Source organism: Leptidea sinapis, chromosome Z (genome assembly GCF_905404315.1).
Source record: "Leptidea sinapis chromosome Z, ilLepSina1.1, whole genome shotgun sequence".
NCBI classification, from domain to species: domain Eukaryota; kingdom Metazoa; phylum Arthropoda; class Insecta; order Lepidoptera; family Pieridae; genus Leptidea; species Leptidea sinapis.
The window spans coordinates 20750728-20763165 of NC_066312.1; the positions used below are offsets into that span (position 1 = coordinate 20750728).

Here is a 12438-nt window from a genome sequence, read left to right on the forward strand (position 1 = left end):
AATATAATATAACATCTTTGGGTATGGAACCACATGAAAAAGAATATATATTAACGTATCTCTTGTAATATTGCAGCGTCTCTGCAACATGCTAGCGAATCCCCAACCCGCGGTGTAGTAACCCACAAACCGTACCACACTGCATTGGGGCACCCTGATTTGACGTGGTATCTCGGTCTGGATCCGGATATAAAACTGGATGATCTGGATATCGTGCAAAGTGGACAGCCTGAAACAGTTGAGGTGGGTTGCATTATATTTCTTTTTTTAAGTCATAAGCGAATATATCTCGTTATTCTTAAGAGCAACCCAGGGAGTACATTATGATTGTATGGACTACGTATTAAAACGTATAACGGCCAAAAGTAGAAAAGGAGTTAACGCTAAACTATTTTGGGACTATTTGTGAAATCCAAAATGGCCGCCGCGGCCGCTCAAAATCCTAACATATATCGATAATATTAATAATTCGCGAGACAGACATCAGTGTGATGCGACAGCAATCAACCCCAAAATTGAAACTCCACATTCAGCGAGGAAAATCATTTGAAGCGTCCACCGGATAACAGTACTAACCAACATAGTAATATACAGGATCTTATAACTGGAGGTGATGGAAATACGTTCGACTATTAAAACAGTACAAAATTAATTTAGAATATGCCAATCCTTCATGGACAATCATCCTAATTTGGACGCACCTTGACACTATGTCTAGTTGCAAGGAACTGCACGTTGTATTCAGGAAAGCCGATGGCGTACATAAGAAACAGCGAGAACTGGCGGAGCAATATTCTTTTGCGAGCCGATATGTGCCATAACTTGATTTCCCCGGTACTAACCCGTAATCTTGACGTCATGGGTATTTCTCTAAGTTTACTATATAAGTAAGTATATCATTATGTAGCAGTGTGGTCATTTGTCAATTGACCAAACCCCAAACCTGCCATTGATTATGAGTGATTTCGATCTCACTATGTCGTCGGGCTCTAAGTTGATACACTGGTTGCTAACTACATTGCCGACTTAACCCCATCTGCTCCCGCCTTGCTAAAAACTTACACTCTTTAGACCACATAGTGGCACTATTTTCAAACAATTTTCCAGTAATTACACAAATAAGAAAATTAAACTTTGCAAAAGCCGATTGGACCAATTATAGAACTAACCTTAACTCTAATACAAATTTATCGCCGCAAACTTTCAAAACTACGCGTGAAATAAATGGATCTATTACTTACTTTCAGCAGTCCCTCTTACAAACAACAGACAATTACAATCTGACCCATTTTATAATTAAGACCTTAGAGCTCTCTGTCTCTGCCACATGTTATAAAATATAAAAACCTTCTTGGTAGTTGGTAGGTAACTGTTGAGTTTTGTTTGAAATCGCGTCAATAATAAATAGGCAATACCGCACGACCAGAGAGCGGAGATTCTCTGATTGGTTAATTAGGCTGTCAATGCTTTGTACTTAACATTCCTGTCATTCCCTTCCTTGACAACTAGTTCGCCGCTACCCGCTACCTGAGACACACCTGTATTTCTGTGTGTTCTGGAACCTTTAATGGCTGACCTCGTGTGACGCGATGTGTGATAGTTACTTCAAACATTGAAATTATATTAAACAGTGAAATTTAGCAGGCCTGCTTAAAACGTGTTTTTGTGTACCGCGAGGTAACCAGGGGGTTTCAGTGTTGTGCTGGAAAATCTGGGACAATGAATCTTCATCGAGTACGTGCACACGTTCCTCCCCTTTTCACTTTTCCATTACAATTGCATTGTATTGACAGCAGATATATTGTTTATATACACAGCAGCGTATTATTTATCTTAATTTCTTATGAACCGAAAGGGTTTAAGATTAGAAGCAAATACCGTTGTGTGGATCTGAGCTGAATAAGCACCTCTATCACTTTCTGGTTGAAAGAGTTTTAATGTATCTAATAATTCAAATAAAATCTCAAATTCGCAAAGCAATAACCACGAATGGAATTAAAACGAAAGAGATTCAATAATCCCAGCTCGGATATTATTTGGTGATCAGTCAAAGATTTGCGTTCTAACTCGATAAACCCTATACCTGCACTACAATTGGAAAACGGTCTAGTAAAAAACACGATCTTAGAACAATGTGAGGTACTAACATACGGGTCGGGCATTCTTTTAATAATATTTTGTTGATATGAATGTCCCAGCAATCATGATGAGCTTATCGAACGCTCATTGACTCACCTAGAAGAGCAAACTTAAATAGAATCAATTTTCATTATCAGACGAAATAAGACTTCATTTAGAAGGTATTTGTACGCTACAACTTTGAAAATAATAAGCTAATAAGGTATCCAACATTTTTTATCAAGAACCTTCCCCGTAAGGGTTATTATATTTTTAGCGAAAATGTTTAATTCTTGTTTGCTACTAAGCTGTTTTCTATCTCCATGAAAATCTGCTAGTGATTGCGGTCCATGAATCAGATCCTGAATACTTGCCTGCTACAATCTACCGACAAACACCTGATTGACGAGTAATTTGGGTTTCGTCAATCACACTGCGCAATTCACATTCATGCGCAGCTTGCACGATGATCAAAACAATCCACGGGGTTGTTTCTCTTGACACGGTCTGGCATACTTTCTTCTCCACATATTGTTTCTTTCGAACTACCACTTTCATTAACAAAAATGATTCAATCATACCACTCTGATCGAACATCCCCACCATTTCCTGTTTCTGCAGGCGACCTATAAGGTTCTATTTAGGCCCGTACTGCTTTACATGTCCCCTAATGATATAGCTGTTGTTCAGAGGTTGACAAGCATGTTATGCCTATGATACTGCATGATTAACGTCCTCCGCGGATATGGATTTCATAATAAGCAGATAACAGTTTGTCATTAATAGCCTCTTCTTCTTCTTCTTCACACGGGCGGTTTCCAACTCGACGTCATATGCGCCTATTTTGCGTGGGAGGATGGCCTGGTTGATAGCCTCTTAAATGACTTTAAAACCTCGAAGCTGTAGATAAATGAATCGAAATCTTAAGCCATCATCTTCACCCGTAAACGTTGTCTCACAAGACGTAAACTGAGATTTGACGAGTCTCAGGTTCTCCTCAGTAAAGTAAGTACTTGGGTACCTTTCTGGATAATAAGATTCATTTTAAAATTCATATTTACGTTTATTGGACGCTTTTTAAAGTTGGCAACTTTCTGGTAATTTCTCTAGTGTTACAAGAGAAAATGCGCTTATTACGTATTATCATGTGACTCGTATGCTCGTTTGTTCTTCTCTTCCAAAAAAATAATTAAAACGTAAGCCTTACAAATCGTCCCATCAAAGGTATACAATCGCTTAATTCCTTATCTGCCGCACCTAATAGACACACTCAACTAAGCAGCTGTTCGAAACTCAAAATCTATGAAACTGCTTCGAACATGTTTTTAAAATGCGTATCATTTGTGGTGAGAAATACTTCCCCTATCTACAATAGATAAATAAACTCTAAAGTTTGTCAAAATAAAGCACTATAATACACCCTTCCGAACCAACCTGCAAAGACTTCATCTACAGATTGGTTTCCCAAGAATCGACTCCATACATGTACAAACTGTCTGAAAATTATAAACACAAAAACTCCTACCCGACAAAAACAAACTAGTCAAAATTTTGTGCAACCTACCAGAAAACCTGCTTGTCATCTATCAATAAGCAAAATAAATTTGCCTCACTATTAGTTTTCTTGAGTGCAATGAATAATCTTTCAACAAAAGTGTAAGCTGTCCGCTAGTATGGTTCCTTTACGCCTATAATTGACCGTATTCGCATTACTGAGGACGATTGGTGTTTGTGTGCGCGGCTCACTCGAGTCTACTGCACCGGTTTGCGTGTCTCGCTGTTTCTTGTTACAATACGCCTACCTACGCAAAGGAGTTTGTTACTTATCTTAATAATTATGATTATAGTATACTATCACTAAAGTTACCAATTTGTAAATCCACTTGACTTTGTTGGTAGTAGTTGTAGCTTTATTATAATAATTTCCTTTTATAATAATATTATACAAGTCTTGGCACTTTAAAAACAAGTATGTTAAAAACTAGGTTACAAACTTATACTAGCTACTAAGTCTGAAATTAGCCTTATCTGTAATAAGAATATTTGAAAATAAAAAACTAGAGCACTCATTTAAATGATAAGGAATCATTATTGAAATCCAAGATGCCAGCCGCGCAAAAATATCGTTGTAGCGGTTTGGGTATCGCTTCCAAAGTTCGAGGTACAGAATATTAAGTGGTGAAAATTTTAAATCGAAGATGGCAGCCGTGTGAAACTATCATTGCAAGTATGTGGGTGTATCACTTCCAAGGTTTTCGGGAGTACACAAGATTAACTCGGTTTTTTTTTAATCTAAGACGGCCACGCAAAACTATCCTTGCGGTAATGCTTGGGTTCTCTGGGGTACAGAAAATTAATTCGGTATAGTTTACGAGATCGGAATCGATCGAAAATTATGGTTACAAACAACATGGATTACGTTTCTAATGTTCTTCGGGTAGTAGAGTACGAATATGGGATCATTTGTAATATCTAAGATGGCCGCTGCTCAAAATTATTATTTCAATAATATGGATATCGTTTTCAAGGTTCTCACGAATGAAGATAACTGACTAATTTGGAAACCCTTTTGAATTGTAAGATTGCCGTCACACAAATTATAAATTTCAACAATATAGATGTCGTTTCCAATGTTCTTGGGGTTCTAGAGAGCGAATTTGGGATTATTCTATGAAATCCAAGATGGCAGCTGTGCAGAACTATCATTGCAACGATATAGATATCACTGCCAAGTTTCTCTGGGTAGTAGAAGACAATTTGGGATCATTATTGAAATCCAAGATGGCCTAAGGGCAAAATTATGACTTCAACAATATGGATATCGTTCTCAAGAATCTCGAGATTGTAGAGAACGAATTGGGATCATTTGAAATTGGAAGTGGCCGAAGCGCAGAACTATCATTGCAACGATATAAATATCACTGCCAAGTTTCTCTGGGTAGAAGAACATGATTTCGGATCATTATTGAAATCCTAGATGGCCTCAGGGCAAAATTGTGAGTTCAACAATATGGATATCGTTTTTAAGGTTCTGGGGATTGTAGAGAATGGAGTGGGATCATTTTGAAATCCAAAATAGCAGCCGCCCCGAACTGTCATTGCGACAATATGGGTATCGCTTCCCGAGTTCTCTGGGTTGTAGAAAACGAATTTCGGATCATTTTAGAAAATGAAGATGGCTGCCGCGGAAAGTTTTGGTCTCAACATGATGTCGTTTTCAAGGTTCTCAGGGTTGAAGGTAACTTATTATCGTTGCTAGAATATGGATATTTAACTTCATGCGCATCATATCTCATTCGTCTGAGAGAAAAATTTGGAACTTATAAAGAACACTCAAGTATCTGCGTACCTGTATCCGCCTCGGGACAAATTAGTAATTCGAGGCCAACCATAACAGTGAGCTATTGTTTGTATATGCTTTATTTTTCATCTTTTATCTGCCTGACTAACCGCCTGCCAAGTTACTAATTTGAGGGCAACCATACTAGTCTTAGTTCTATTGATTATTATCGTCTTATTTGTCAGATTTTTATGTGTCTGTCTATCCGCCTGTCAAGATAATTAATTAGAAGCCAATCAAACCACTGAGCTATATTTTAACGTCATTTACTTTTTGGTTTGGTTTTGGTAAGACATTCATTGAGATTGGCGTTTTTTACACAAAACGTGAATCGTCGACTTGACAGTTGCTGTGACGGACTCTTTTTTTTAATCTGGATTGGTCTCACGCTATCACATTAATGTTTCCTATCGAAGCGAAGCTTCTACATACGGACGTTGGGGCCGTCCTAAGAGGGAGATTTTAGCGTTACACGAGAGCGTCAGATATAGGACCGTTTCACGATATATATATACGTGTGTGTGTATGCAGTGGCAGCTGCCGCTCGCTTCCCAAACTTCCAAAACGTAAAGACAGACCGATATATGAAACTTTAGAGCTCCTACGTTTTATACTGTAAAGTGTAAAAGCTTCGGTTCTTTCGGGTGTCCCAAGACGGCACTGCTATTTTTTTGAAATAACTTACTAACAATTTGTTAATTACATGTATTATTATTGATTAATAAGTCAGAACTTTAATAAAAACCGGACTTGCAATTGAATGTGTTGTTAAAAGTTTTTAATAAACAGGTACCGCGTTGGCGAGAAATGAATCACACCAGTTCCTACACATTGGAAGGAACGGAAAATGTTACTGAAAAGATGTTTGAGAAAAGACACTCAAAACTTGAGGCGGAAGAAAGGCGGCAATTAAGGTAAATATAAGTTAAAACAAAATATGTTACTTTACCTACTAATGAGGCGAGTTTTGTTATTATAACATTATTATGAATAACTTATTATTATTGTGCATTTTGCAATCGGTTTGTTGTTATATATATATTGTTGGTCTTTTACAGCTTTCCTTTTGGGTTACTCAAATACTCACACCCCTAAATCCTACTCCCCCCTAACCACAAGATATTGCCTTTCATTATTTTCTTTGTTTTCCCCTCCTTTTCCAAATTTTCTGTTAACATTCTATCATGTCCATTTGTCCCTCATTGCATTCCCCATTTATAACTTAAATGACCAAACCACCTTCATTTTAACTTAAATATATTATAGTGTTTCTTAATTTAAATATCGAATTTCTTAATTTAAATATCGTACTTCTTATTTTTAGATGTAAATTACCTTAAGTAATAAAATTTCGATATATATTCGTTGGTTTTCTTAATTTTCAGTAAGTGACCAAGTTTGGCACGCTTAAATCAAGCATACTTCCTTATCCGTCCTATCAAAAGGTACCTAATTGAACACATTTCCGTTATATATAAAAAAAAATACAAAGCTCTCACCGATATTCTTTTTCTCCTGCCATACATTTCTTTTTCGGTTAAATGTCAAAAGTAGACATTATTATTTTCATATTTATACTTGATCTTTATTTATCTTTCTTAGAACTTTACCTAATGCTCCATTATTACATGTGAGATATTTGAAAGTCCTACATAAGCACTCCCCCCTGCTATGTTCCCTAGCCGATGGCTTGGACACTCAGCAATGGCGTCTGCAAAGCGCAAATGAGTAAGTCCTTGGAATATTTTTAATGTCGCATATTGTCCCAGTTTAGGTTTCTAAAATTTATTTCAATAACTGCTATTATGAGTTTGGCTCTCCTGCCATTTCTGCTGTACCCTTCGAAACACACATTTACCAATAGTGCGTGTGATCACCCTGCTTTGTGAGTGCTGACCATAAATGTGATCTATGTTGTCAAAACATTGCTATGAATCTAGGATCTGTTTTGAATTTTGTCAAATTACTTGAATAATGTTATAATTTGCTTCTGTATCCTGCTTATTTTTTTTCGTCCAATAATGCTATTTATTTTCAAGTTATTCTTTGATTTGATGTAACAAACTAATCCGGTACAATACACATGACACTTTCCGTCTAAATCTCAGGATGGGCGCAGTGGAAAAGATAGGGTCGTATCGCGGAATAACGTTCTCGACTCAAATTTTACTATCACTGTTATGAGCAGATGATGCCGTTAAATTTTTTACGGACCACCTGCTCTTGCTATCACTCGTAAATTACAACTAGTTAAGAATATTTTAGATTTTTTTTTATTTTCAAATTAACTACTTTATAAGGCTCATTCGTTCATAACTTGTAAAGATAAAAATTCAAATAAATAATCAAGTAGTATAGTTATGGAAAAAAGTGGCTTTGATATACACGGACAGGCAGACAGACATGACGAATCTATAAGTATTCCGTTTTTTGCCATTTAGCTACGGAACCCTAACAAATTCTCCCTTAATTTTTAATAATTAACTTCTTATACATCACATCAGACAGACATCACAATATATTATATATTTTATTCCGATGAAGCGAAAGATTTTTAAATCGTTATTAGTAGAAGTTCATCCAATACGCGAACAATTATTTTCGTTGATTTTAAACTTTTATCATTGCGGAACTTTAACATTGTAATAATTATGACGGGTACTCACGATATATTTTATTTTAGTGATTCGATGCCGATATTTCGATCCAATTGCATGAAATGTGCTCACAGCGGAACTGCGGAGCGACGATTCATGCCACTTCCTTCCAATCTACCATCGCGAATAAGAGGTTAAGACGTGGTGAAATAGGGGGTGGAAGTTTGTTTGGAATTTAGTTATTATCAAAGATGCCACAATGAAACTTTGTATTTAGACACTTGATAAGAAATAAATAAATTTTTGGTCTAGCGTTTTTGAAATTTCACACAATTGAAATAGGAGACGAAAGTTGGTATAAAAGTCCAAATAGGTCATGCTTTCACGCCAAGCTGCGAATTCGGTAATGATTATATTTTGTACAAAAACTGAACGCCTTAATGTTACAGGAGTTCTTTCAGAAAGAATTATGTTTCCCATGGGAAACTATACGTGGCGTGCTCACGAGCATTAAAACCATCAAAATCTCTATGATGTAGCAAAGGATTGAAAATCATAGCTTAGTTGTTTATAAAAAAAGCAATTTAAAGTTAACCGCAGCAGTTTGTTCATGTGTATTATTTGCGAAGTATAGAAAAAAAATGCTGCCCAAAGTGATTTTTATAAGTCACAGGTAAAAGCTGGTATTATATAAAGTTTCATATGAAAATTTAAAATATTTTTGTTAATTCCGAAAGTTGATGTTTAACCATCACAATAATTATTTAATTGTTCCTTGTTTTTGTAATGTTGCAGAACTGTCAAACTGTGCATCAAAAAAGTTATCTCATAGAATTTTTCATACAGAAATAATATTTGAAATTATTTTGGATCACGAATCAAAATAAAAAACATCCTGTCCCTCAAAATGTGTGAATAATTTGGTTAAAATCGGTTCAGTAGTTTAGGAGTTCAACGTGACATGAAATTTATACATAATATATCATAATATAGATTTTAACTACTACTAATAGATACTAATTTTAACTACTATATATATTTATTATGTGTGATCAATTCTTATCCGTGGATCCTGACTTTGCGAATCTGTCATGTGTGTTGTATTATTTTAGCTATTTCGCTCGATGTCTCGATGTCGATATTTACTGTCACATTTTGAAGTGTGTTTTTCTTTCAAATAAAATAAATTTACTGAATCGAAATGGTCGTCATTAAGTGATAGATGGATACAATAAGTAAACAATAATGCATGTTTGTTACACTTTTACAATTATTTTTTCTGTGAGGAGTTGGTCATCTATGGCAAGCGAAACCACGGAAAGAAAGGAACATGTTAAAGTATTTATTAATGACAGGTGGCACATGCGACGCATACGGGAGCAGCGGCATATGGAAAAGCTTAGACAGCGTCACCGAGACTCATGGTCTAACTGTTCCACAGTTTCCACTCCTTCTGTGTACACAGTATGGCCTAGGCCACAACGGGATATCACCGACCTACACATCACCTATACCTTACCCGTCACAGCTTTTGGGGAAATAGTACCAGAGCTGTCAAGTTGGTGAGTCTTGACGTGCCGGTGACACACAGACACAACCACACACACACTCACACACACACACACACACACACACACACACACACACACATCGATAATACTTATGGCTCAGATCCCTTGCGGCATCACATCCACGTGATCATTACAATAATTAGTGGAAGTGGGTCATTACAAACTGTCGCCTGGGTAACTTAGCGGTATCTACTTTGCCGACAAGCACTTAAACGCAAGCATTATATGCGTTTTAATTTTGGAAATTGAACCACATTCCGCTATACCACTTAAAATATGTTTATTCAAATTACGATTAAAATTTATTAATTGAACGTGAAAAACTACCTATTTGTAAAAGTGTGCCTCACGCCTGAGAAGAACGGGCGCATGAAACCCATTGGGCTTCCTTTTTAATACTACAATAAAATAAGAAACCAAGCGGGCTTCTTTTTTTATCCTACATTGAAATGCATTATTAAATACACTGAGGACGGTCGCTCCATTATCAATCTGTGGTAAGTAGTAACTTAACCTAGCGCGAATAACCCTCTACTGCTGCACAAAGACTCATATCGGCTGCACTGCCCCCATATTCATTTGAATATTTATGTTGATTAAAAAATATGAGTTAAATCATTTATTAAACGTCAAAAACTTCCACCCATTCGAAATCGTATGCCTCAGACTGTCAGACCTGAGAAGAACGGGCGCAAGAAACCTAGCAGGCTATTTCCCAGTCTGCGATATCATTAAGAAAATCATTTATGTTATAGTATAGTAAACCTTGACCACTCAAACGTTTTTTGACCATTCTTTTTTCTGGGATCAAAAAGCATATACATCACCCAATAACAGACTTTCTAACTCGACTTAACTGATTTACTTTATGATTGTCACAGTTTTTAGCAAATTCGTTTAAATGTACTTATGAACATACAGAATAGCTTGAGATGCAACCGTTGAAATGTTTTTCTCTTTATGATTCTTTAGAACTCGTAGATAGGTATACCTATCTATATCCTCTTCTGCAGCACAAAGATATATCTTTGTAGGGCTTTTTGCCCTATTTATTACGAATATAAATAGGGCGAAAAGCCGTCTTCTGTAGTACAAGTATTGTATTAATATCGGTTTTCTCGCAGTTGAGTGATACCATTAATACTGTTAATAGCATATATCCGTGTTATTAATTCATGATATATTTTTTTCTAGCTGACCCGGCAACCGTTGTTTTGCCACATAAATTATTTTAAGTGGTCGACCGTTTTTTCTCCGACTTACTTAACAAATCCGACTACTATTTATATTAATATATTAATATAAATACAAATTCAAATATTGTTATGCAAAGTAGTATTTAATATCATTTATTGAATGTCAAAGACTACCACTATGATACTCATAAAATTGTAGTTTTCTATTGGACGTAACAAACATACACACACACTCACAAACTTTCGCAATCTCTATTCAACTATTCACCACCAAGAAATTTATTATATAAAAATCTAAAGAAAACCAAATACTAACCTACGTAATAAAAACAAAAACGAAGTAATCCCTTATAATTAACTATTCAATACATCTTCAGATAAGTTTTCATTTGTGTAGATCTTTTGCTTGCTAGTCGATAAGAGATGGCGCTAGTTGTATTCATTAGTAACAATCACACTTCTTTTTTATTTTGTATAATTCACACTATAGTTTTATAAATTATAGCCTATTTGTTATTCTGGTGTGTAAGCTACATTATTGTACAGTTTAATCAAAATCTATTTAGTAGATTTTGCGTTAAAGAAGTTCAAACATACATCCAGACATACAAACTTTCACATTTATAATATTAGTAGGATTGAATTGAGAATTGGAATTGCCCGTTAGCACTTCGAATCTACACCACTAGGCATCGCCACTACCAACAAAATGACGTAAATAGTAAAATGAGCTAACAGAACAGCTTCCTGTTCCGTAATGACTATGCTTTAGTAAATAACCTTTTTTAAACCTCTAGTATTTGCATATACGTATGTGAACACAGTTGTTCCAACACTTGTGCTTTAGAAATGAGAATGGTGTTTGATTTTGTGTTTCCTTATGACTTTTATTTTAGATATTGTTAGTATTATAGTTTTCTGCACTTATTCAGCTTGAACTTTCTTCGTATCACCACCTGATTGTATAACTACTGTGAAATTGAATATAAAAGTGAATAAACTATATTGATGTCTAACTCTGTGTATAATTGCTATTACGATATTATGTGTTCCTTTAACACGTTTAGTTCGTAATAGTTTATTATATAAGAATTTATTTAATATACGTTGCAAAGAAACAATAAACATTTTTTTTTTTTCAATATATATATATATAAAAGAGAATGTATGTTTGTATGTTCCCTAATAACTCCTAAACTATTCGACCGATCTCAATGAAATCTTTTGTAATAGATTCGTTGAAGCTCAAGGGAGGTTTTTGAAACATTACAACGCCTGATGTGTTTATCTGTCGAACGAATTATGAGTATTTTTGATTGGCTTCATAACAATCGAGTTAAAGTTATTTTGTTTAAATATTACTTTACAATATTACAACGCCTAGTGCATTATCTCTGTTACAATTAATTATGAGTAATTTATGACTGGTTTCATAACAATCAACGAATTGATTTATTTATATGTTATGTCACATTAGATTAGCATTAACACTCTTGACTTGCTTACTAATAATACTGTTTTATTTAGAATAGTTAAAAGTAGTGCATGCACATTATCTCTGTGATAAAACTTATTGTAATTAATGTACTTAGTAGATTTGTTTGTATCTCACTAAT

General features: G+C 35.2%; 2 protein-coding genes across 4 annotated transcripts in view; both read left to right on the forward strand.

The window, feature by feature from the left end:
* Window positions 1–12438, forward strand: part of LOC126978684 (uncharacterized) — a 35273-nt gene that overhangs the window by 17643 nt on the left and 5192 nt on the right. The window contains exons 8-11 of one of the 3 annotated variants that reach the window (XR_007732668.1): window positions 77–243; window positions 6248–6372; window positions 6844–6903; window positions 9411–9499. Coding sequence is in view for 2 of the 3 variants with exons in the window: in XM_050827685.1 (XP_050683642.1) it covers window positions 77–243; window positions 6248–6372; window positions 9411–9617 (499 nt within the window). In the remaining variant the exon portion in view is untranslated. The other 2 variants (XM_050827685.1, XM_050827686.1) reach the window with 2 other exon arrangements.
* Window positions 1–12438, forward strand: part of LOC126978694 (glyoxal reductase-like) — a 48172-nt gene that overhangs the window by 629 nt on the left and 35105 nt on the right. The gene's annotated exons all lie outside the window — the stretch shown is intronic.